The following is a 27386-nucleotide window of genomic DNA, read 5'->3' as shown; positions in this document are numbered from 1 at the left end:
CTGAACCAGTAGTGAGTGGGGTTAAGAGGACTATTGAGTTTCTGAGTCTTACAGAATGTTGAGATTCTGAGTTTGCTGAGATACTGAGATTGTCAGAAGGCCGAGCCAATTGATCGATTGAGTATCTCCAATCGATTGTGCAGCTCCGATCGATTGGGAATCGATCGGCTGGGTTTGTCACGAGGGAACAAAATCCTCATTTTTTATAGGTAAAAAAAGTCCAAAAGGAGGTATAATTTTTCCTAAATCTAGAACATTTAAATTAGAGTGTAATATATTTTTAAATTGAGCATGACTCTTTTTATAGCCTAAGGGTTTTCAATTGATTCGTCTAGCATAAAAAGAGTCGTGCTAAAATTGATAGAAAATATATTAGATTTTAATTTATACGATATTGAATTTAGGAAAAATTATACTTTAATTTTAATTTTTTATATCTATAAAAATGATGGTAATTAAGTAAATTATAGATTATTAGGAGTTAAAATAAAGAAATATATTTTGTTATGGACTATGGAGTGAGAATAAAGAAAATGATTGAGGAGAAACTTGAGTGTGCGGTTACGAATTTTTGGGCAATTTTGAAATATATATCTATTTTGTAAAATCCCCGAAGGAGTCAGGGAGTTACCATTCAAATTGCTACCGCTTTGATTTAAATTTCATTGTAATTCGTCAGGGCCCCGTGCCTTATACCCAATCTGAAATAGCTGCGACCATCGGATTAAAAAAGGCCTCGTCTCACCGTCCGTAAAGGCCAAGCCAAGGCGGGTATATTAGTGGGTGGACACAGACAGTATCAAAAAGAAATCCCACTTGTTTAAACCAGTTGTGAGTGCAGCGGAAGCAGCAGCAGCAGATCTTTTGAAATACACAAATCTCTTTGCTCGAATCTTAAAGTCCTCTCACACCATCCGTCCGCTCCCATTCTCCTTCCCCCTCCTTCCCTCCCCATCGCCCCTCTCCCACCCGCCGATTCCACCGAACAGAAACGAATCGAAAGAGAAGGAGAAAGGAGGCGCTTCTCCCCTCCCGCATCCTCCTCGCCGTCGCGCCTGCCCCGCCCGGCGGTCGGCGAAGGCGCTTCGTTGGGCCACCGATCCCTCGGAAGCTCCCTGCGCCGCCTCTCTTTCCAGGTGCGTCCAAAGGTTTTCTCGAATTTGGCCGTCTCTCGATCTCGTGACTGCTGTCGAAGTAGTTGGAAGTGTAGGCAGAGGTGCCTCCGCCGATCTCATCCTTCGTACGCCCTCACTTCTGATCGCATCGCTGAGGTCCTAATTGGTGCCCTACTCGTCTGTTGTTCCTTTCCCCAAACTTCGTTTGATGTTCTTGCCCGCCACTAGTGACCCAAAATTTTGTTTTAATTTGAAAAATATTCTATTTCTCCTAGTGGCTATTTTCGTTTTATACGATTCTAATTTCTCTGGAAATTGTTCTGATAGATCAACGTGACGAAGTTTTGCTCTGAGGTTTTGGATGTTTCGGTTAGAGGAACTGAAGTAGCCGAACCCTTTTCATATGTTCCATACAACCTTGTCTAATTTCTGTTGATGGTGTTCCCGAGCTATTCTTGTGTCATTGCTGGTATTTTAGTTTGATTATGGTTCTCGATGTTGTCGGTGACATAGTTTGTCGATGTCCTGAAATTTTATTTTTTTCTCTATTTTATTCACATTTACCTTGATGGCCCAAATACATCTATCATTTCTTTTCGCTCTTCAATCAGTCTTGGATTGATGAATCCGATTCTATTCATATGTTAAACTGGCCTCTTCAGACATCCTTGACAAAAGGTTTTTGGTTATTGTCACATAGGTAAGTTGACCTACTCCTCCAATTATTCACCTCATTATCCAGCAGTTTCCTTAATCTGAGCCCAGTTTAATTAGAAGCTGTTTTCAGTTTAAAATGCCAGCCTGATATTTTAAATGGAACTTTGTCTACTCTTGGATTATGTACATAAAAATGAACAGGATGTTGTGAATAAGGTTCGGTACTTGCCCGATATGAGTTCGTTTATTATTTTTTTTATAAGTATAAAGTGTACAAAATAAACAAGTTTGAACACCAGGGAACTCATTTCATCAGTATTCATTAACAAAGCTCGTGAGCACTTTATAAGCTTATGTATAACTTGTCTAAATCTTAATTATGACCTTTTTTATTTTTTTTCAAACAAATAAAATGCTCTATAAATTTCTATCAATTTTAATTTATTTATAATATGTTAAAAGTGTAAAAAGATATAAGTGTCTTGAACGAGATCTATATTTTAACAAAATTATGAGGTTAATAATCTCTTCTTAAGCTCAATAGAGAGCTTGAGCTTGGCTCAAGCTTGGTAAAGTTTTTAATGAAGAAGCTTGAACAAGCTCGATAAGAAAATGAATAAGCTTGAATACATATAAGCTCTTGACTCGACTTATTTACCCCCTAATAAAAGCATGCTAGATGAACCTGATTGAATTATCCACTGTGATGCTCAGGCACAATTTTCAATGGCTTCAACTAGAAAATCGAGAAATGTGAACCGACGGTTTAGTAAAGATTTTGAAGAGTGGCCTGAGAAGGATGAGACACTTCTTAAGCAAAGCCGACCACGGGTAAGTTCTTTCCCTTTTATTGTTCGACAACTCATTGTTTGGTTCAAAAAAACTTTGCTTCATCAAGCCAACTGCTGCGATACTATCTTTTCAAATGATTGCACTCAAAATGCTACTTTGGATGCTTTTGTAAATATAAAAGAAAAACTGGAGCAAGTTATAGAAATGGAATGTGAAGTTGTGAACCAATATGATTAGCCTAATATCATGGCAATTACTGAAGAATCTTATTTCATTTACAAAGTCACTGAAAAATCTTATTTTATCCCTTTATTTGAGTTACATGGTTCTTATTTTACTTGCAAGTGCCAAGTGCATATCTCTTTAGGGAACCTACTCCAAGGGACTTCAAAATTACTTCTTTCACATGTTAAGAGCAACTGAGCAAGACTAGTTCGTTCTCTTCTAGACAGTCTCTTGGAATGCTTTCCTATATTTTCATGTCCTGTAAATAAAATGGTTCCTGATAATTGTATCATTTTGTGTGAAAAATGATCATGGATCACTGGATTTCATGTTAGAGTTGGAAAACTTAATTTTAACATATAGGAGGCATTCATGTTGCTTGAATCTGAGACCAATTAGTTGAAATTATAGTATTACAATTTAGATTAATGACATTAGCCAAACTGAGTCGATGCAATTGAATGGACACATTTTGCAACCAGAGCATATGAGGAAGCACTTGAATTCTACCAACTCCCACAATATCACCCCTCATCCCTTCAAGTTGGTTGTGGTGGGCAAATAAATTAGGTTTGTGCTGATGAAGTTTTTATACTATCCTTCTCAGTGAATATTATAGCCTTTAGTTTCCTCTTGATATCACTTCAGGCATCAAAGATACCATTGGCCACCCATTTCTAGGAAGGTGCTTGAGTTGAGAGTGTTCTATGTTATGGAGGAATCAAAATCAAAGTTGAGAGGCACTGTTGGAAGTGGAAACAAATTTTCATGGGTCAGGCTTCCCTGCCAGATCTATGTTGCGTGAAATAGCAAAGGCGTCAGTGGGTTACAATTATGAATGTTATGGGAAATGGAGAAGGCTACTAAGTAATTGAGGAATATTCTATTCATCCCGTACGAATCTCAGTTGTAGACTGTAATTTCTAGCAAAACATCAACTATTTCTATTTTTTTAAATAATAATGTTATGGGAAATGGAGATTTCTATTACAAATTTCAGAAATGCTGAATTTTTTGGCAACTCTGTTTGCAATTAATATAATTAGGCACAATTGTTTTAATATCAGTTTTTGTTTTTTGTTTTTTTTGCTTACATGAGTAATATGTAATGCAAAAAATGAAATGTGCTCCTCAAAATTTATGCCAGTTATCAATATTATCATCTGGCATCTGAAATGCAGAAGAGGAAGTTGTCTGATATGCTTGGTTCTCGGTGGAGCAAAGATGAACTTGAACATTTCTATGAAAATTACCGCAAGTATGGGAAAGATTGGAAAAAGGTATGCTTTTTTCCCCTCTCTGAAAAAAAAGTAGAATTGTTATATCATGGGATTGTGATTATCTGAGTTATGATCTCCTTAGATAGTTAAAGTGTGAATGGTTTATATCTCATTTTTTTGATTTCCAGGTCGCTGGCACCTTACGTAACAGAACATCAGATATGACAGAAGCTCTTTACAACATGAACAAAGTAATGCTTCTTGATTTCCTCTTGCTAAAATTGAAAATCCATCTCAATTTTGCACTTCTGTACAATATTTTGCATGCTGAATTTTTCCAACCCCTTAGTCTGTTGGTGTCATTTTTCGTCTATTGTAATTGATTTTCTTGATTTAAGGCACCATTCAGGGGAGAACCAACATAGTATATTTAGGGCTTGCTTTGGTTTCCTAATTTACTCCCTTCCAATAGTGTGGGGCAGTTTGGGGGGGAGGGAGGCATCAGGTGATGAATTTCCCCATTTTGCAGAACATAGTATATTTAGGGTGTAGTCTCATTGTTATTGTCTTCTTCACATCCATATAAACATGAAATTTGGTGTCACACAAGATAAACAAGTTTCTGTTTATCTATCTCAGGCAGCCAAGAGAATTTGGATCCATTTTGACTTCAGTACTGAACTTTCTTTAAGGGACAAAGATCTAGAAAAATATTTTTATTTGTTTTACTAAAATCTAATTATTAGAATTCTTGTCAGTTTAAGAAAAAGAAAAATCAAGTTGTATGGTTGTGCAGAGCAAGATTAAGTACATTGAATCCAACTCTTGTATTTGTTTTTCTAATCTGCTCATGCTTTTGAGGTTCCTTGACACACTGATCTTTTAGTTTTCTGCAATAACTGTGAAAGAAAAAAAAACTTAACATCACTCTTATCAGATTTAAAATTTAATAATAAAACTGGTGGAAATTGACCTGAGTATGAAGTTGAAACTAAATTCATTTCAGTGGGCATCTTCCATGCCTGTATCCGTTTTTTCTAGATATTCGACAACTTTTCAGGTTGGTTAGCAATTTATCTCTATTGTTCTTATTGAAAACTCAATGCACAAGATGCTTCTGCTCTCTCCATCAATTTTTGCAGGAGAATGCATGCTATAAACAGCCAATTTTTCAGAAAAAGTGTTTTCTCTTCTTTTTTGTTTAAAGATATTAAGCAGCCAATGCCTTGCCTTTTGCTGGAGTCAACTACTTATTTATTTTGTAGAAGAGCAATTGATATTCATTTTCGCTATTGTATTTTTTTGATTATGTGTAAAGACAGTGCACAACATGGTTATGCTGGTGAATCTTTAACATTTATTATGGATCAGGCATATTTGTCACTTCCAGAAGGAACAGCAACTGCAGCTGGATTAATTGCAATGATGATTGATCACTACAACAATCTGGTAAGATTTAAAAATTGGTCATGTAATCTTAAATTTGCTGGTAAATTGAGACTGATTTTGTAGGTGATGCTCCCTGGAATTTGTAAACCTGACTGAAGAAGTAACATAACATCCTATTATATTTCAACGTGATGACTAGATACAGAATCTTTAGAATTAAATGTTTTGATCATTCTCTTTCTTAATGTAATGACTGTTAACATTGATCATTTAACTAATTAGCTAATCATCCACAATCTTTCTTGAAATAAAAAAGGCGTAGCTGGTGTACAAAGCTCCTGCCAATGCAGGGTCCCGGGGAAGGGTTGGACCACATTGGGTCAATTGTACGCAGCCTTACCTTGCATTTTGCAAAAGGCTGATTCCGCCATTCGAACCCGTGATCTCAAGGTCACATGGAAACAACTTTACCGTTGCGCCAAGACTCCCTTTCGAACTATCTTACTTGAAATATAATCAACAAATTGGTAAAGAACTATTATCTACATTCTTTTATTCATCAGCAGTTGCTTTCATGGGTCAATGTCTAGAAGTGGTATGCTTCTAGCTAAACTCTAGAATCATTGTTCATCCTGGAATACCAGTGATTTTGTTTTTTCAACGACAGATTTTATTTCCTAAAAGATAAGACTGCAATCCTTTCCTGCAACCAGACTACACATAGATGGTTTTCTCCTTTTTCCCTACATAAGAAGAATAATTGTCTTTTGAATCATATTCTTGGATTTTTAATAGCCTTATAATTCTTCAATGATAAAACAGTGATCTTGAAAGTGATTTTCTATAGAAATTTTGTTCATAATTGTCATCTTTATCTCCTAACTATTCTCTCTTGAAAGTTGGAACACCTGATATTATTATTATTATTATTATTATTATTATTATTATTATTATTATTATTATTATTATTATTATTTTGATTTGTAAAGGTGGAAAAGTGGGACCTGGAGGATGTGAGATTCATAATATATTAATATATATATATATATATTTCTCTGTGTCTCGAGTTTTGTTACTTTTTTCTTGTTGCTTAATGAAATATGCTTTGTATTCTTCTTGTCCTGTTTTCTTGTTCGCTATGCAATTAGAATATTGTTATCCTTCCTGTTTGGTTGCTTCCATGATTTTCTTAACTTATAAGTCGTTCTTACTGCTAAGAATCAGTTAATCATTTGTGGATTCTGACAGCTTTTCTTATGACTTCTAAGTTCTTGAAGTTTGCTCTTTTGAACCCACCCACATTCAGTTTGTTGGTATCTAATTATCTAAAGCTGATAATCATCAATGAGCAGGAAGGAAGCCATAGTGATCGGGAAAGTAATGATGTAGCAAGAACATCTCAAAAGCCTCAGAAGCGTGGCCGGGGGAAATTTCAGCTTAGCTCCAAAGGTTCTGATGGATACTCTCCTGATAGGTTGCAAAATCAATCAGGGTCATCAAGATATGGATGCCTATCTTTGCTGAAGAAGAAACGTTCTGGAGGTAAATGTCATGCTTTTGAAATGGTTATATATTATCTCACTGTGCTTTTTTTTTTCCACCATGTGGCCAGAAGCAATTTAATTGAATTGAAGTTTCAGCATGCTGCTTTCCCCTCAAAAAGATAGTTGAGTGAGTAAATATTTGCCAAGGTTTTCCTAACCAGGAATTTTACTCCCTCCAGTCATCTCTGAAATTCTTATCCACTGACTGAGTGGTTGTTGCTTTCATTTTTCTTTAAACTTTAATGGTGTTGTTGTTCTTCCTTTTCTTCTGTTGCAAGAATTCACAAGCACTCAGGCGGTGATGAGTGTTTCTTATTTGCTTTATTGGTGGTGCAATACCAAACTCTCAGGGGTTGGTCTCTACCTTGCATTCATTTTTATGTTGCAAGAACCTTGGATGCTAGCACCTAGGGCGTTAATTAGCTGATTTATTTTATCTGAGGGCTGTGTGAGGTAGGTATTTGGTGTCAAGTATAACCCTTCTTCAAATTGAGATAGGAGGGGGAGTGGGGTGGGGGGGATCTTTGTTTAACTTGGCTTGTGCTTCTTGTTTGTCAATGCATTTTGTAGAAGATAGAGTTGTGAAGGAAGAAGAGTGGAGGACTGGGGTTCTTGAGTGTTCAATGGAGATTTTCTATATAGAGACTGGCATGCTCAATATATATGGGCATATCAGAAATTATCCTTCTGAGCCTACTAAATAAGGTTTTCTTTATTATATCCCATGAATTATGGCACCCAAAACAAATGTTTCTATCATGGAACACTTGATGAAAATTGTACCCTTGAGGAAGCTTCTATAAACAGAAACTCACTTGTGATGCATCAGCTTTCTTGTTTTCTACCTTGTGCTTGATTTTTCATGTCATTATGTGTGGTTGATTCCTTTCAATATTCATATGGTCTTTTTTCCCATCTGATGAATTAAATTGATTTGAAATATTGTAGATCTGTTTTCTGCAAATCAGCCTCGAGCTGTTGGAAAAAGGACTCCTCGTTTCCCTGTTTCAAATCTGTACAACAAAGATGATAAGGAAAGATCAACATATATGAGTAAACAGTCTTCGATGACAGCAGTTGATTCTGTTGATGATGAAGGTGCTCATGTTGCAGCCATGGCTTTGACAGAGGTTCTGCAAAGAGGAGGCTATGGCTCACCACAAGTTTCTCTAACACCTGGAAGGAGGATCAACCATTCAAATTGTTCTATTATTAAAAGTAGTGAACAAAGGGTAGTTGTGTGTGCTTGTATTATCCATCTTGTTGCTTTAGTTTCTATGTATGTTGAACCGTTCTCCTTTATGATTCTAGAGTGCTGAAATGGAGACAGACAGGTCAAAATTAATCAATGCTCAAACGGATGGTGATTTTCATGAAGCTAGTTTAGGTAGTAGGGAAGCTGAGAATTTGTATTTTACTAGAGACGAAAAAGAAGGTGAAGGAGCAGTTGAAGCTCCAAGAAGGTTGAAGAAGCATCAAGGAAAAGGACCGAGAAACCTAGACACTGAAAACTTTCAAATCGATGATGATAGGGAAGCATGCAGTGGTACTGAAGAAGGATCAAGTGTCAAAAAAATTAAAAATGAACAAGACATTGAGATTAGAGACAGTAAATCCAGTCATGGATCTTCGAAGAAAAGAAGCCGGCAACTCTTTTTTGGAGGTTTGGTTCAAACTACCCTTGTTTATCTCTCTATTCTGTGATTATTGTTAGATACAATTGTTATTTTCTTTAGTTGGGCTCATGAGTCTGAGCATTTTTGAAATTAACATCGACATGGGCATTTTCTAGGTTGACATAGTAGAAATTGGAATCAATATGTTGTACTTTGTATTTTGATTATTGTTGTACTGATGCACTTGCTAAAATAAAGTGAATATTAAGATATATATGTTGATATGATTAAATTGGTTTGAATATGAATGGTAAAATAGTTTTGCAAATAGCTCACCAAATGAACAAGATTTGTGTAACCAACCCCAAAATGTTGGAACAAACACGGTATCATGATAGTGATGAATCAAAATGGTGCTGATGATTATGATACATGCATGGCTACCTTCCTCACCCAAGAATGTCTTTAATGTTTGCTTGATACTTCTTCCATGCATGGAAGTCTGGGTCCATTCCTGACTTAAATGTATGCCATTTACTGATTAGAACCCATGTTGAGTGATAGTGTTAAATCAATAGTACGAGAGTTCTTGCATTTTTTATGACAATTTCCTCTGGATGGGTCAGCAGCAGAGAGTATTACATGGTCTTTTCTAAATGAAGCTGACAGAATATTGAGAAAATACATTTTTTTCATATTGCAAACTCGATCAATTTTTTTTTGGTTTGAATGTTTATTTTTAAAGTAAACCTAGATTTCATGCTACAAAGTCATCAAGTAAAATCCTTTTGTTGCTATGGGTATGGTAGCCATCCCATTATTTCTGTTCCTGTTTCTTCTCCAAATTTCTTATCATTTGATGCTTTGCTAATTAGACGTGGAAAATTCACCCAAATGGTTTTTGTTAGCAGATGAGAACACTGCCCTCGATGCTTTGCAGACACTAGCAGATTTGTCTGTTAACATTTTGCTGCCATCATCTGTTGTTCAGGCTGGTTAGTTTCGAAACTTTCTCACCCTCTTTATTTTCTCTCTATCAAACTGCATGATCACCTTAACAATTTAATATACTATGCTCAAATTAGTTGAAAATAATTATCTATAGAATGAATTGAACAAGGTTCAAACTCTTGAGTCATGCCGGTGTTTCTTTGATTGGAGCAATACTGTATTGGTACCGCGCTGGTGATTTTGATACCATGCCAGTGTTCCGACATTCAAATCTAGACTGCTGTGTGCTTCTAGGGATATGGGATATGGGCAAATATTTAAGTTATCCAATAGTAGTATTTGACAATCCATTCAAAGAAAGATGGAGGACATGATTCATTTTAGGTAGGCTGGCTGTGTCTCTAGGTCCAAGTGGTCCATGGCCAAAAGGCACTTCATAATGCTATAAGGCATCTTCTCTATGGAAGATATAGAAGGGGAAAAGAATAATATAAGTGCACCTTCTGTTATATCTTGGTGGTCTTGTGAGTTATGAAAGAGGCCAGGGCATGTAGATGGGATGTTTTCCATGGATTGGGTCAAGGTTTGAAATTTTGTTCCTAACTAGGCTCTCAGTTTCCAACTAAAACTAAATGTTTCAATGTTGTGCTGACACACAATGTTAAAGACACCAACTAGAGGAAGGAATTGGTTCAGAGGAAAGAGGAAGAAGATTGGAGGAGAAAAAAGAAAGAAAACTCTAACCTCATTGTGTGGTTGTCACAGAGCTTGTGTCACCATCTCGTGTTGTAGTGGTTATCATCGTCGCACCTGCCCAATGGTTGAGTGGCTTTGTCACTTGGACAACAAAAGCCTTAAGTGGCTTCATCTCAGATATTGAAAGCTTCGAACAGCTTCATCTTCAATAGAAGAAGCCTTGAGTGGCTTCATATTTGCTGTGGTTCATCTTGTAAAGTGGAAGCATCGAGCAACTTTGCCTTCTCAGACAATGAAAGCCTCAAGTGGCTTTATCGTCTCACAATGCTTGTAGAAGCTTCATTAGATGAGTCTACTCTTCTTTAAAGTTTATGCATAATCCATTAATATAGAAAAAAGGGGTAGGCAATTTTGAATCACCCAATTCAATCCAAATGGTCTTAGTAGAAGATGATGCCCAAACAGCTATATTGGATGGATTAGATACCATTAGGGATGGTGTCATCCACAATGTCATGAAGTAGGGTCCATTTAGGTAAATGTTAACACTGAGCTGACATGGGACGATAACAACTTTTAGTCCTTGCTCATTCGGTTCTTACCAATTCTTGATTTCTGATATTATAAGCTTTCTAAGTATAATATTAAACATGGTGACCCATCCTTTTAGTGTCCTGCTTTGCACACACATGAAATCTTGCATCTGGCCCATACTGAATTAGTCTAATCTAATCCAAATGTATGTATACCTATATATCTAGGAGGATTCATCTGTTCTATGTTTCTTGTGTGTTGTCTTTGATTTCATTTTCATTACCGGAGCATTATGTTTCTTGTGTGTTGTCTTTGATTTCATTTTTCATTACCGGAGCATTATGCTTCTTGTGCTATCTTGTCATGTGTAGAATCATCAGCCAGGGTTAAAGAAGAACAAAAAAATATGGATATGGACGTGAAGCCTAATATATCTGAATCATTATCCTTAAATTGCCCTAGAGATAAGACTAAAGTTTTGGGAAAAAGGGAGCGACGGAATCCTTCAAGTGTTGGTTCTGATATGCTTTCCAGGAAAAGCTCTAAAGCTGTGAAGGGCTCACAGCTTGATGCAAAAGCTATTGCTGACATGAATCTTCAAGCCCAACAATGCATAGATCTGACAGAGAAAAGAAAAACAAAAATGTTTTCTTCAAAAGTATGAGATCTGTCATCATTTAAGTATTTTCAGCTTCATCTGATTTATGCAGTTATAGTAGTTTTTTTTAAAGTTCCAATTTGATGCAGAAGTTGTTATTCTCTTCCCCTGTTTATTTATTGTTCACAGATTCTACGCATGGACTTCTTCAATGATCCTCATAAAAGTGAATCACAGAGGATGGAGGTAATTTATGTTTTGTCAGTTTTTATATTTTATTTGAGGCAAAAGATTATCCAATAATTATAAATTAAGCAATATATGTACACAAGGGCAGCCTTTCCTTGAAATTCTAATATTTTGGCCGTTGATACCATTTTACTAAAGCTTTAAAGATTTCATATTTTGTGGCTTCAGCAACATACGTTATATATCACCTGTATAATCATTATCATTGTCATCATCCTTCATCAAAAAAAAAAAAATCATTGTCATCATCAAAGAGCCATGTTTTTCACAATTATTTGAGGTTGACTACATGGATCTTATCTCTTCCCTGACTCCCCTGTACATATTTTTGTTGAAATTGTATGATTTTTATTCATACTGTTATATTCATGTTCATTAGGCTTCTGCTGAAGAAGGAAAAAGATTCACTGCTAAGGGTAAACGAGCAAGTCAAGTTACTCCATTGGTTAGGCAAGACAAGTTTATTAAAGCACCAGAGAATTCTTCTCCTGTTGATGCTGGAAGAACAGCTATACACTCAAGTGAAACAACTGTTCATGTTGGCACTGAAAATCAAGGTAAACTGCTTGCCTCAAATAGAAATCGTCGCAAAATAAGCCTGATAAAGGCATTGGACTGGAAGGACTTTAAACCTAGCAGCGTATCTGATCATCCTGATAGACTCTCTCATTCGATCAGCAGCACATTTGAGCTTAAGGTGCTTGTATACTCGTGTGGTCAATATTTTCTTTAGAAAAATATCACTACTACTAATAATGTTCTATTCACTTCATTTCAGGGAAAACTTTCTCATTGTCTGTCATCTAAACTGCTTCGTAGATGGTGTATGTTTGAGTGGTTTTACAGTGCCATTGACTATCCATGGTTTGCTAAAAGTGAGTTTGTGGAGTATTTGAATCATGTGAGGTTAGGACACATACCTAGGCTAACTCGTGTGGAGTGGGGTGTCATACGAAGGTATGTCTTAAACTAAAACTCTTAATTTGACTTGCAGTCTATAACCTTGTTGGTTCCAATTTCAGTTCTCTTGGAAAACCACGGCGATTCTCTAAACAATTTTTGAAGGAAGAAAGAGAGAAGGTTGAGCAGTATAGAGAATCAGTCAGGACACACTATGCTGAACTTCGTGCTGGCCTTAGAGAAGGTCTTCCACCAGACCTAGCTCGCCCTTTATCAGTCGGCCAAAGGGTCATCGCTTGTCACCCTAAAACAAGAGAACTTCATGATGGAAGTGTTTTGACTGCTGACCGTAGTAGATGCAGGGTTCAATTTGATCGCCCTGAATTAGGGGTTGAGTTTGTTATGGTAATCCTTTACTTCACTGTATTTTCTATTGGTTAATTAATATTGATTATCTAGTCTGTTCTGACAGATTGTCAAATTGTTTTCTTTACTTTTATTGTGATTGGCTTGCATTATGAACTATATAAATTGTAAAATTATTTATTGATTACTGCAAAATAACTTTCCAGTTTCCTGTTTTGACAGCTTAAACTGATGGATAAGGTTCTTTTGCTTCTGAAAACTATTGCGTTGAGTCTTTTCATCCTGTTATTAAACATTCTCGAAGTTGGTAGTAGGTGAATTAATATAACTATTCATACATTATTATTTACAACTATTTGCTATTGTTGATAAAGTGTTCTTTTCCCTGCTACTCACAAATCTCAAATAAAGATGTCAATTCACTATCTTGCTGTATCAGAGCATCATAGAACATCATATGTTTGTGATTTGTATTGTTCCAGTCAAGCACTATATGGCATTTACCACTCTAGTGTAACCTGTGGTTAATTCATTGCAAGTGACTATCAGCCACATTTCATCTACGTCTAGCTCAACATCAGTTTCAAGGCAATACTCACCAGTTGACCTCATCTTTTATCCCTGACCTCATCTTTTATCCCTTTCAATTGTCTTAATTGCATGAATTTTCTCCCTTGTACATGTTAATTCTTTTTCCTCTCAATTTCTTTTTTTTTCCCATTGGTTCTGTCATTATTTATCTAATTGTTTCATTAAGAATATTCTATGCGATATAGCTGTTAGATCTGTACCTTTTCCTCACACAAGTTGATATATGTTTTCAATGAGAATTATTATTTTTTAGAACTTTATTTGAGATGGCTGTGTGATTTGTGCTTGGTATCAGAAATTGGTTGCTTCACTAACCTCAGGCTCATAGTCTACTGCTCAACCATTACAGCACCAAATTATTAGCTATGAGTTTCTGAGAAGTTTAATTATTAGCTACAACATTCACTAGCTGATAACAGTTATAAGAATCGATCCTGTATAGGAGATAATTATATAATTATCTATCAATAACTCATCATTACAAATCATTAAATCACTCATCACTAGAATTCTTGCTTTCCTTATTCTTCATTGTATTGGGCTACATGCTAGTTTGATCAAATCACTTTTGTGACTAACATTAACTCAAGCTATTTGATTTGGGTACATATCTGAATATTATTGACCTGCCTAGATGCCTTATGTGGTTAGATACCGAGCATTATTTTATATCGAGTATGCAACATGGTCTTTTCATCCATATATTTAATTGGCTGCATGCTGTTTTTATTTAAAATTTTCTTCTCAAATGATTTGACTCTTTATCCACAATAGGGATAATCCTGACTCTTGAATGTCGTGCATTTATTATTACTTATTTTTCAGGATATTGACTGCATGCCACTGAATCCCTTTGAAAACATTCCTGAAGCATTGAGAAGGAATATTGGTCTCGGCAGACACAGCAACAGTTTGAAGGATTTAAAACTAGAAGATTGCACCAAGGATTGGCGAATTGGAAATTCTATGAGACTTACTCCGAATGAGAGTTTTGACATTGGTGGTGGGAGTTCCCCTACTACTACTAGTTATCAAATGAATACATTAATGAAACATGCCAAGGTTACTCCTTTTCACTGTATAGTATAATCTGAAGCATTCTAGGAGGCTAGTGAGTCATGTGATACAATGAACTTTTGGCAGGGGGACACATTAGATGCCATTGTGCAAGCTAAAGCTACGGTAAATCAAGCTGCTGTTGCAGCACAGCAGGCAATGTATAATCAACCCTGTTCTCTATCACAAATTCAGGAGAGAGAAGCTGATATAAGAGCTCTTTCTGAGTTATCACGTGCTCTTGATAAAAAGGTAATGTTTGCATGTTTGTCCAGTCCAATAATATAATTTCTATAATGACCTCTCATTATATTCTAAATGTGAAGACACTGTTGAGTACTTTGAGTCATCACCAAGCAACTAATTTTAGTTGAATCAAACATAGTTTTATAGTTTGCATCAAGGTTTAAAATTTCGACCCGTGCCGAGGTTTCGGTCTCAAACTGGAACGATACAATTTCGGTATCATATCGTACCGTGCCGATACAGGTTCGGTATTTTTTTATTTATCTATAGTAATTATAAGATAAATATGTTTATGGTGTATATAAAAATAAATTGTATATTGATTTATTATAAGTTCTCAATTATTGAATAATTTAATATTGTTAGAAAAAATAATTAAAAATAGTTTTATTTAAATAGAATTGATATATCAATAATTTAAATTAAAATGGAAGTATCTATAATAATAATAATAATAATAATAAGTATATAAATTAATACAATATATTACTTTATATTAATAATAATTATATAAATTAATTATTTATTCATTTAATTAATTATTAATTAAATAATATATATTTTAAATAGCAAAAAAATATCAAGTAAATTTTTTTTAAAAAATATCAGAATATAAATATAATTTATTAGAATTCTTTTAAAAAAAATTAGATTTTTAAAATTTTTTTTAGAATTTTTAATTTTTTTTAAAAAATTTAAATGAAATTTAAAATAATAAAGAAAATATTAGAATATAAATAAGAATTATTATATTTTTTTAAATTTTAAAATTAAATTTACAATATTATTTTTTTCAGAATATTAATTAATAAAATTTATTAAATTTATTTTAATTTTAAATATATTTTTTATATATTTTATTAGGATAATTTAATTAGGGTTTATAAAAACCTCTTCGAAATAACTCACGTCCTCCTTAGGAATTGTTTAATTTAATTAATTAAATAAAATAAATAAATATTAAAAAAAGAAAAAAAAATCGTGCGTACACGAGATCACCCGCAATCCCGCGGGCGGTGTCCGGCGATGCCGGAAGCGTCGCCGAACGCCTCCGGCGGCGCCAGAAGGGTCGCTGGAAGAGTCCGGCGACGCCGGCAGGGTCGCCGGAAGCTTTCGGAGACGCCTTTGGTGCCGAAGGCGTCGTGGGACGCCACCGGAGGCGTCCCGTGTCTCCTCCGACGCTGCCGAGATGGGGACACCTCCCGTGCCGGTTTCGGCCGCCCGGCAGAACGGTAAAAACTGCCCGTGCCGGGTGGCACGGAACGACATTTCATACACTGATTTGCATGTTTTTTACTACAATCAATGATTCCATAGATGCTAAGATGCATTGAAGTAGGGATGATGTTGTATGTGTTGCTTGGCCTATATGAGGTTCCTGTCCAGTAATCACTGCAGTAGCAATGATTATTTCTCCTCCCAACACGTGTCTTGGGCATTTTTCTGCATTCTCCATCTCTATTCAAAACACACCAGGCTCCTCTCGTCTTCACTCATCCTTCCTTTCATTCTAATACCTCTAAACTCTCTAAACGACGACATGAAGAGTTCAGTTAATGAGATTTGAAGCATCTTGCTATTTTGCTATGTTGAATTTGAAGGTTGTCGCAATAATACAAAAATGGTCCAGAAATTGTGTGACGATTTATCTTGTAGTCGTGACATGACTGGTGCTAATGAAGTGGCTCGACTATTGTACCAACATTGGGTAAAGGTGTGAGTGTTTGAGTTGTCTCATCACAAGGTAATCTTTGTTTCTTTCCTTTCATGGGACAAAGGTATCTTATAAATATTGTTGTTGACATCAACATGATAGGCTTTCCAAACCATGCTAGTGACGTTGGACAAGATAACGATTATCCTGCGGGCTACCGAGAAAGGAAGATTGAGGAGAAAATAAGAAGAAGATCCTCCTAAAACGAAGAGAAATACACTATTCTCTGAGTTTTACCACAATAAGAAATTTTTATTATGAATAAAGGACAATTCCTTAATATCTAAATATGACTCTTATATAAACCACAACCTAAGATCCAAATAAAGGAAAGAAATTATAATTAACATATCTTAATTTCAATCTAGTAAAGAAAGGAAATAAATTTTTTACTCGAAAAGGAAAACGCATAACTGAACGATCTTAATTCAAAACAGAATGTGGATTAAGACAAATCCTGTCCTACAAATACCTGAAATACTAAAATTATCCTAAATACCCTAAAATTTTTTTTACCAAAAATAGCAAAAAGGCTCTGAAAAGGCTTTAAACGGTGAAATTTGGAGCCAAAATTTGGTGGTTACGATTTTATCGGTAACAAACGTAGGTTTTTTAAATTTTATACGTCTGATAGAGCCCTATTCCGAGTCCCGAGTCAAAAGTTATGCCCTTTTAAAATTTAAAGGGTTATATTGGGCTTCATCATGGGTTGGGCTTGCATCAGTCTCGCCGGGTTGAAAATAACTCACCCTCGAGTTCATATTAGCTTCATTAGCATCCGTTGAATAAGGAGTTAAGTGCTTCATATTGAAGACATCAAAAGTCTTCAGATGACTAGAAAGGTGTAACTTGTAGATATTGTCGTTAATCTTTTGTAATATCTCACATGATCCGATTTTCTGATCCTTTAGCTTGTTATACTCTACAGGGAAAGATTGCGAGTAAATACAGCCCAGATAAAATTTCCAGTCTCAAAAAGTATATGTCGACGATGACTATCGACCCGAGCCGTATACTTGGTATTTTCACCTGCTCATGAATACCTTAAAGATGCTCTGCCATTTCATTCGCTTTAGGACTAATTCGCCCTACACGTGGAATAGGGGCTAAGTCCAGAACCCCCGATGGATTCCGCCTATAGATAATCTCAAAAGGACTTAATCTTATGGTCCTGTTTCTCAATCTGTTGTAGGCAAATTCTGCTTGAGGTAATGCCAATTGACTTTGATTTGGTTTCTGTGAGGCATCTCAAAAGATTGTCCAAACTCTAATTCACCATCTCAGTTTGTCCATTTGTTTGAGGGTGGTAGGCATTGCTAAAGTTCAACCGTGTGTCCAATTTTCCCCATAAGCTCTTCCAGAAGTGACTAATGAACTTGATATCTCGATCTAAAGTCATGAACTGAGGAACACCATGTAAACACACGATCTCCTTGAAGTAAAGATGGGCAATCTGGGAAGCATCCATAGTCTTCCTGCAAGCTACGAAATGTGCCATCTTTGAGAATCTGTCAACCACAACAAGAACTGAATCTGAGGTTCATTGGGTGCAGGGTAATCCCAATACGAAATTCATGCTGACATCGAATTAAGGAATTTTAGGAACAGGTAGGGGAGTGTACAAGCCTGCACTTGTGAGAACCCCTTCGACCTCTAGCATATAGAACATCGGTCAACCAAGTGAGCCATATTGTTGGTCAGCTTGGGCCAATAGAAATTGGCAGAGATGAGGGCCAACGTCTTATCACGTTTGAAGTGCCCCTCATTATGAAGCTCGCTCATAATCTGTTGCCTTAAAGAGCAGTTTGAAATGCACAATTGCAACCCACGAAACAGATAATCATTATGCAAAATAAAATTATGTCAGTGACCATCATGTACCTCCTGGAATATTCTTCCGAATGATGGGTTAGTTGTATACATATTTGGAAAAATCTCAAAGCCTGCAATACTAGTACTTATGGTGGCGAGTAATGAAGAACGCCGACTCAGGGCATCTGTGACACGGTTTAGACTTCCAGCTTGGTGCCTTAGCGTAAAAGTAAACTCTTGTAAGTAAGTCATCCACTTGGCATGTCGCCTGCTCAGTTTGTGTTGACCATTAATGTACTTTAATGCTTTATGATCATTGAACAGGATGAACTCCTTCTATATTAGGTAGTGTCACCAATGCTTTAAGGATTGCACAATGACATAAAACTCCAAGTCGTAGGTAGAATAATTTTTTTAGACCCGGAGAGCTTCTAAGAAAACAACTAGTCGCCCAGATTGACTCAGAACACCTCCTATACCTATGTCGGATGCATTATAGTTGACCTCGAATAATTTGTCAAAATCATGAAGGGCCAGAACGGGTGCTTTGGTCATCCTCTGTTTGACCAATTGAAAGCTAGCATCTACTTCTTAAGATCAATTGAAATCCCTTCCCTTGAGACACTCAGTGATAGGAGCAATCAGAGTGCTGAAATTGCTGATAAATCGGCGGTAGAAAGAAGCCAAGCCATGAAAACTTCTCATATCATGCAAAGTCCTCTGTTGAGGCCACTCCAAGACTGCATCTATCTTTGTTTAATCTACGTGTACACCATCAGTAGATACAATAAAGCTGAGGAAAGTTACAGATGTAGTAAAGAAATAACACTTCTTGTTTACAAATAAGCACTCTGTTTTCAGCTTTTCACACATGTTAGACCGTAAACGAGGATGTCGTCAAAGTATACCACCACAAACTTTCCATAACGGCCCGCAAGATCTGATGCATAAACCTCTGAAGGTGTTGGGCGCATTGGACAGTCCAAAAGATATGACCATCTACTTATATATCCCATGTTGAGTCTTGCATGTTGTCTTTCATTCATCACCAGACCTTATTCTGATCCGATATTTGCTTTTAAGGTCAATTTTTTAGAAAACCTTGGAATTGAATAGTTGATCTAACATGTCGTCAAAGTGGGGAATTGGAAACCGGTACTTCACTATAATCTTGTAATCATGTTAATGATGCTACTATCAACACATATACGCCACAAGCTATCCTTTTTCAACACTAGTAGGGCAGGAACTATATAGGGGCTCATGCTCTCTCAGATGTTTCCTTTTTCCGACAACTCCACCTAATGTTGTAATTCTTTAGCTTCCTTAGGGCTAAGGCGATAAGTTGGCCGATTAGGCAAACTCGACCCCGGAATAAGGTCAATCTGATGTTGGACATCTCGCATAAGTGGTAGCCTAGAAGGAAGATCCTCTAGCATCAACTCATCAAAATCCACTAGTAGCTGCTGTACTTCGGCTGGTAAGCATCCATGGAAGGAGCAACGCTCTGGCATGTAGCAAAGCATATACAACTCTATGCTCCACTTCATCTAAAAACTTGGTTATAGAAAACAGATTAGTATTTTTAGCTATCGGAATTGGAGTAGTTCCTTTACACCGCGGCGCCAACAAATTTTGTTTTTCCGTTGATGTGAAAGGTATATGTATTCTTCCACCCATCATGAACAACATTATGATTATACTGCCAAGGTCGCCTCAACAATACATGACACATATCCATGGCCACCACATCACACCTTTAAAAAGCACTATTAAAATATTTGTTAATGGAAAAGGAAATGAGCTATCACCGGTCTACTATTACCTCTCTTTATTCATCCAGGATAAAGGCATCGATGGTCTACTATTACCTCACTTTCATTATTAAGCTAGGATAACTTATAGGGTTTAGGATGACAATCTATCTTCATTTGTAATTTCCGAACAGCCTCAGCGGATATTATGTTCTCACAACTGCTGTTGTCGATGATCATCTTGCAGATTTTATCTGTAATGGTGCAGGTAGTGTGAAAAATATTGGTTCTCAACCAATCATCTCCCAAATCATATTTGGGGGTTAGCAAACTCTTACAAATGACCAAAGTCTTATGACCATCACTATAAATCACTTCGTCAGATGCATCATACATTGGATCGCCAATTGTTGTTGTATCTTCTATCACATCTTCCTCGATCGACAAGTTTTTTTCCCTTCGGATCAGTAAAAGAGGCTTCCAACATTGGTGCTCCATATGTCACTGTTCACTATATTGATAACATTTGATAGGGGTCTTAGAGTAAATTTGTGGCGACCACTGTAGTGGCCACTGCGATGGCTGTTGCGATGGTTGCTGCTATGAAGGACAAGAATTTTGAGAGCGAGCTGGCCGATTGTTCTGGTCGCTTCTCCCTGCTTGTTTCCAATTTTGTTTCTTTTCAGTCACTAATGCACGCTGAAAGGCCTCTAACACCGTCGAAAATAAATGAAGTCTGAGGGCATCTTGCAAGGCCAAGCGCAGACCCCCCAAGTATTGTGCCACCTTCTGCTCCTCCGTTTTGGATAGATCGTTTCGGTCCACTAGCTGGAAAAACTCATCTGTATATTCATCGACTGATCTCGCACCCGTCTCAATGAGTGAAGTCACTAGAACAGAGTTTGGGTGTAAGCGAAGGGAAGGAAGTGTTCTTTAATTTTTTTCCTTTATATTCTCCCAGTCTGTTATTTGGGATTTACCTTGTTTGTCTTGAGAGCACCGCATCTGTTTCCACCATGCTGATGCTCTCCTGTTGAGTCTGATGACAATTAACTTCACCTTCATCCGATCTAGAACTTGCTTGTAGTCGAAGATCTGCTCTACTTCGTTGATCTAGTCAATGAAGTCCTCTGCTTGCAACGAACCAGAAAATTCGGGCAGATCTTGAAATCTGAAGTCTTCGGCAGGCTCCTCTCTCGCCCATGGCATTCCTAAGGTGTATCCTGTCGATGATATTGGTTCTCGAAGAAAGACTCAGATCCATGATTAGAAATCTCACGATCACCGAAATCCTATGCCGCTAGATGCTGGGTTAACTCTATAACTTGCCTCCGTAAATCCTCAATCACCATTATGTTCTGGACATTATGACCACTGTGCTTGGCTTCCTCCATCGAAGCCTGCGACCGCGACTACGACCATGACGACCCGCCATTGGATCTGACGATGACCTTCACATGACTCTCATAACAACTGACGCGGGGTAGGATAGCGATTATCCCATGGGCTGCTGAGAAAGGAAGATTGAGGAGAAAACCTAAAACGAAGAGAAATATGTCGTTCTCTAAGTTTTACCACAATAAGAAATTTTTATTATGAATAAAGGATAATTTCTCAACATCTAAGCATGACTCGTATATAGACTATAACCTATGATCCAAAATAAGGAAAGAATTACAATTAACAAATCTTAATTATAATCATGTAAAGAAAGGAAAAAGATCTTTTACCCGAAAAGGAAAGTACATAACTGAATGATCTTAACTCAAAATAGGACGCGGATCAAGACAAATTATCTCCTACAAATATCAGGAATACCAAAATTATCCTAAATACTCTAAAAACGAAAATGACCAAAAATAGAAAAAAAAAAACTCTAAAAAGGGTTTAAACGATGGAATTTGGGGCCAAAACTTGACGGTTACGGTTTCACTAGTAACAAACGTAGGTTTTCGAATTCTACACGCGTCGCCACCGACAGAGTTTGATTCTGAGACCCAAGTCAAATGTTATCCCCTTTTGAAATTTGAAGTGTCATATTGGGCTTCATCATAGGTTGGGCCTGCATCAGCTAGCAAGCAATCCTCTTCATTGAAACCCTGCCTAATAGTAAATAGTATAATAGTGTAGCAAGCTATTCAATATTAAAAAATCCATTCATGGTTTCCTACACCCAATTTTGTTTTGTATGAAGTCGTTGGTATGTATCTAGACAAACAAGTATTAGAGATGAAGATATATCTTTTTTGTGCAAGAAGTAATAAGACTATATAGGTTTCATCATTCAAAAGTCCAGTCATGGTATCCTACCCCCAATTTTGTTTTATAAAATATTTGGTAATGTATCTAGACAAACGAGTAGAAGTGATGGATCTTTTTTGTGCAAAAAGCAATAGGGACTATATAGGTTGCATCATTCTACAATAGCCAGCCAATATCAATACGGATAAGCTTCATCAACTTTCTACTTTACTATAATAGTAAGGTGAAATTTCACAAGCTTATAGGTTCAATTGCAGAATATGCTGATGCTTACATATATGGCTTAATAAATAGTTTAGTGTGAGAATTGGTGAAGAACACAGTGCATAGTACAAACAGTCACTGACAATGATGCTAAGTGCCAACTTCAAGAAAGCTTAGAAGCTACTAGAGTAAGAGCATCACACAACATTGATCTAATGCTGATGAAGTTTGAGAAATTTGATATTGTAAAGAAGGTAGTGAAAATGAGACAATTGTTGACTAATTCCTCTATAACCTTATGGATTAATGGGAAAACTGGTTTGATGGGGGATCCTACGACCTTGAGGTATTGGGTTTCTAAATTTTCTCTTATTAAAGTCATTGTCCTAGAAAAGGTCATATTAAAGGCATATTTACTTCAAAGGATTGGGATACTTCTTGATATGTTAGCATCATTTTAGTGTACGGATACCAAAAAGATTGTTTATCTATTGGTTGAAATTTCATGCCATGCCACTCAATGTGGCAGAAAATTTCTATTCTGGTATTGAAACCCAATATTGGTTTGGATTAGTCATTTTTTCTGTGTTGTGTGTCTCATATTGTGCCAACAATAGACATGCTTTGACAAACCACAGTGTGAAGATGAATTGAAATGAATTTAATGATAATTTAGATGTTTGTTATATTTTTATATTTATTTCTTCAATTAGAGAGTATTAATTCAAATTATATACATCTAACAACAGTGAAGTTGAATAATTACATTGGATTGCAAAGTTTCAATGCGATTCTGGCTTGTAAGCTTTCACCATTCCTGTACTAGAAGGTCATCAAGTCCATGTTCTTAATGTATCCTAGCTTTTAGTAATTATGTAGTTAATGTGTTCTGATGCATTTACAGGAAGCTCTTTTGAAGGAATTGAGGAATATGAACGAAGAAGTATCTGAAAAGCAACAGGATGGTGATACCATAAAAGATCTGGAGCATTTCAGAAGGCAGTATGCCATGGTGCTTGTTCAGCTACGTGATGCTAATGATCAGGTCTGATTTTTGCAAAATTTTAACCAATTAGCATGTTGATTCAGGGAATTTCTTCAAACTAAATCCTGGCAGTTTTGGGCTTTAGGTTGCTGCTGCTCTGCTCTCTCTAAGACAGCGTAACACGTACCATGGTAACTCAACACCTTCATGGAATAGGCCATCAGAAAATTTTGAAGTTCTTGGACTTCCAGAAACGTTCAACTCATCTGCTCTTCTCAATCTGGAATTTGGATCTAATGTAGTGGAAATTGTTGAAACTTCAAAGCGAAAAGCAAGGGCAATGGTTGATGCAGCAGTCAAGGTATTTTGATGCTTTAACATGTCAATGTTCCTTCATTACTCCTTTTACTGCCAAATAACATGGCTTCATTACATACATTATTATCCACTGTCCAACTTCATTGGAACTATTTATCCGTCGCCTAGTACTAGTTTCCCCTTTCAAGTTTCTATTGATAGCTGCTAGTTTCCCCTCTCAAGTTTCAATTTCTTCTTTTATGTTCTGTGTATTTGACTATAGACCAATTCTTCTTATTTTTGATTTGTTTGTCAGGCAATGTGCACACTCAAGGAAGGAGAAGATGCCTTTAATAAAATTGGGGTGGCTTTAGATTTAGCAAATAATTCTGTTTCTAGTAAAGGAGTGGCACAAGGGCCTCCTAATTCTGGACATGGCAATACAGCAAATCCAGAGCACACAGGAAGGATATTTGATTCAGCAACAGTTAGTCCAAAGTCTAATAATCCATCTGATGCTGATCTTCAAATTCCTTCTGAGCTAATATCATCATGTGTATCTACCTTGCTTATGATTCAGGTAAATTTTGTTGGCAGTATCTAAAAGATATTGCCTTTTTAGTATTACCACTTGTTCACCTAGATTGTAGAATATATCGTGTTCACCTTATGCAAGCAAAGCGAAAAAAAGTATACCCTTTTTGAAAGAATAAATTTGCATGATACAATTTTCAAGTTTTTTTCATTTCTAGTTTAGGATAATTTTATTATTCTTACTTTGATTGTTTCTAGCAAATTCAGTTGATTTTAAAACAAGTTCTGGTAGATTGGTTTATTTTAAGATATCTAAAAGATCACCTCCCGTTGTTTTATTCATTGAATCTTTAATGATAAATTTTCCTCCCCTACTATTCTATTCTTTCTTGAGAAGTCACTGATTGAGGTATGCACTCATTTGATATTGCTGACTAATGTACTTGGTTCCTTCTCGTATTGAATTAAGTTATATCAGTGCCCAACTTCAATCTTCCACCTCACAGCCACACTCCATCCTTCTCTCCACTCAAACTCATCTAACTGTAAAATTGTTACTCCTCTCACTTCTCCCATTTCACTCGTGACATTGTTTGCCTCGTCTCCACTGTGTGCGTTGACTTGGTCCATCATTCTTTCCTCCCTTAAACTGTGATTCTCCCTTCCATATGGCCCAGTTGGAGCCTTTTTCTGCCCTACCTCTCGACACATCTGAATAAACAAAAAACTCATCTAATCCTGCCCTTGTAATTTTGAGAATATTTAACCCTCAGTTGATCATATGATCACTCATTTATGCAACAATCATATGACAATCCACACCGTCATCAAAATATTTCCTTGTATTAAACTTGATAGCACCACCCTCAACATTAATATTTCACAGACCTAGCAAAATTGTGTATACAATTGATAAGAAACACAACAGTGAACATTTTTTGAAACAATCCCATAGTTTTTGCTAAATTTTCATACCACACTCAACTATTAAATATTTTCTTCTCCCCTTCAAAATAAACATTCTCCTACTGATTTTCATAATGCTTAATCTGGATCGATTGTGCAGGTCTGCACAGAGAGACAGTATCCACCTTCTGAGATTACGCAGATTCTTGATTCTGCTCTCGCAAGTTTGCAACCATGTTCTCCACATAACCTTCCAATCTACAGGGAAATTGAGACTTGCATGGGTATTATTAAAAACCAAATGTTGGCTTTGATACCAACCCCAAGTAATATTGCCCCAGAAATTTCCACAGCTTAGAAGTTTCTCACTTCTGCCTGTTTCCCATTTGTGTAGCTAAGCAAAATGATTTAATTTTTGCTTGTTCATGTTTCTCATTTCCTTTTTTTCTTCTTAATTGTTTCTCAAGCAAACAAATTTTCTTTACCTGATTGGTTGGGTACTCAAGTTGATTCATCTTATTTATAAATATGCTTCATAATTTTCTTCTGTCTAAACTAGCAAATAATCCAGTTTTCCAATTTATTGTATATCATTTTTTTTTTGTTGTCAATTGATCATGAATTATATATTTTATTGTGATTTATGAAAGATTAGGTCAGGAGGGTTTAAATCTTTCTAATATGGGCTTACATTTGATTAACACACATAATTAATTATCATTAAGAAAATTAAATCTCAAGTGATCTAATGCTTAATGTACAAAGGAGGTTTAGATTATTGGATGTTGGTTTAATATGTAGATTCGTTAACTTGGTTCATTACTATTAATGGACGATTAATGATGAATGAATTTTTAAGGTAGAAGCTAATGGGTTTGGTCTTGTATGATCCTTGTATGATGGAGTTGTATATAAGGAAGAAGTTTCCTATGATTTGGACATCTTGAATCAAAAGGGTTTTGGAAAGTTTATTTTTTGTTAGACCCTTTCCGATTGAGATCAAGCTTTGGTTATCACCCAATTTTATAGAAAATCATTTCGTGCTTATAGAAATTCTAACAAGTAAGAAATAATGACTTCGATGCATTCAGGTTAGTTTTTATTTGTCGTTGTATTCAGATTTCAATTTTACCTTATTCATTGATTGATAGTTTTTATTTGTCATTGTATTTGGATTTTAATTTTACCTTATTCATGGATGATAATTACATTATGTATTCTTAATTTATTATTGATATTATAGATGTATCTTTCAATTTAATCCAACAAAAAGGGAACATATTAATTGAATCTTTAATTCCTTGCAGATTTAATTACATTTCTTAAAATGCTTTTACATTTTTGTAATGTATAAATTACCAAAAAAGTCTTAAAAACTAAGGTTAGGGTGTGTTTGTCTCTTAAAAACTAAGTTATCTGTTGAATCGATTCATTTATCATATATAAATTTGTTAGGGTGTGTTTGGTTGAGAGTTATCTTTGATAATCTTGGTCATTCATTCAAGGTTATCAGCGAAAATTTTGTTTGGTTTAGGTAATCGATGATTCCGAAGTAATGTTCTATGCTCGATACGTCAGCAAAAGGAACATGCAACTCAGAATTAGACAATTTCAAAAAACTAAGGGTGTGTTTGGTTTGTCTCATTTTCATTTTCTAAAAAACGCGCATTTTTCGTTTTTTTCGTTTTCTTAGAAAACACTCTCTCATTTTCTTAAAAATGAACGTGGAAAACGTAAACCAAACGCGTTTTTCATTTTTTCAGAAAATAAAAACAGAAAATAGCGTGGAAAACGCAAACCAAATGTCCCCTAAGATTTTTCTTGATTCTCGGGTTAATAAAAATTTTTTATCTAAAATACTCTCAAATAAGAAAAAAAATGTAAAGAAAAAAAATAATAAAAACTTTTTAAAAATAAAAAAAAATAAAAAAAAGGAAAAATAAAAAATATAAAAATATAAAAAAATTGGAAAAAAACATAAAAAAATAGAAACATAGCAAAAACGTAAATTTTTTTTAATAATTAAAAAAAATAAAAAACGTAAAAATATATATAAAAATAAAAAATTAGAAAAAATACATTAAAAGTTAAAAAACATAAAAAATGGGAAATAGAAAAAAATAAAAAAACGTTAAAAAATAAAAAAAAACATAAAAAAATTTAAAAACTTTAA

The 27386-nt window shown here is 35.6% G+C and overlaps 1 protein-coding gene across 2 annotated transcripts; it reads left to right on the top strand.

Moving 5' to 3' along the window:
- The first annotated feature begins 919 nt into the window (after nucleotides 1-919).
- LOC122022742 (protein ALWAYS EARLY 2-like) lies at nucleotides 920-25760 on the top strand. 2 transcript variants are annotated; one of them, XM_042580833.1, is made up of 20 exons: nucleotides 920-1136; nucleotides 2487-2603; nucleotides 3937-4069; nucleotides 4198-4260; nucleotides 5381-5458; nucleotides 6751-6940; nucleotides 7891-8174; nucleotides 8254-8605; nucleotides 9470-9553; nucleotides 11111-11397; nucleotides 11527-11583; nucleotides 11966-12283; nucleotides 12365-12543; nucleotides 12609-12891; nucleotides 14269-14505; nucleotides 14587-14751; nucleotides 23396-23536; nucleotides 23622-23837; nucleotides 24090-24353; nucleotides 25374-25760. In XM_042580833.1, the coding sequence occupies exons 2-20, from the start codon at nucleotides 2572-2574 to the stop codon at nucleotides 25569-25571; spliced, it is 3561 nt and encodes a 1186-aa protein (XP_042436767.1). In that variant the 5' UTR covers nucleotides 920-1136; nucleotides 2487-2571; the 3' UTR covers nucleotides 25572-25760. The 2 variants fall into 2 exon arrangements, with proteins under 2 accessions (XP_042436767.1, XP_042436766.1); XM_042580832.1 differs by having other exon boundaries at nucleotides 921-1136; nucleotides 3971-4069.
- Nucleotides 25761-27386: the final 1626 nt, after the last annotated feature.

This window comes from Zingiber officinale, chromosome 9B (genome assembly GCF_018446385.1).
Source record: "Zingiber officinale cultivar Zhangliang chromosome 9B, Zo_v1.1, whole genome shotgun sequence".
Classification (NCBI taxonomy): domain Eukaryota; kingdom Viridiplantae; phylum Streptophyta; class Magnoliopsida; order Zingiberales; family Zingiberaceae; genus Zingiber; species Zingiber officinale.
Note: the sequence above shows the minus strand (reverse complement) of the source record. Positions and strands in the feature narration are given on the sequence as shown.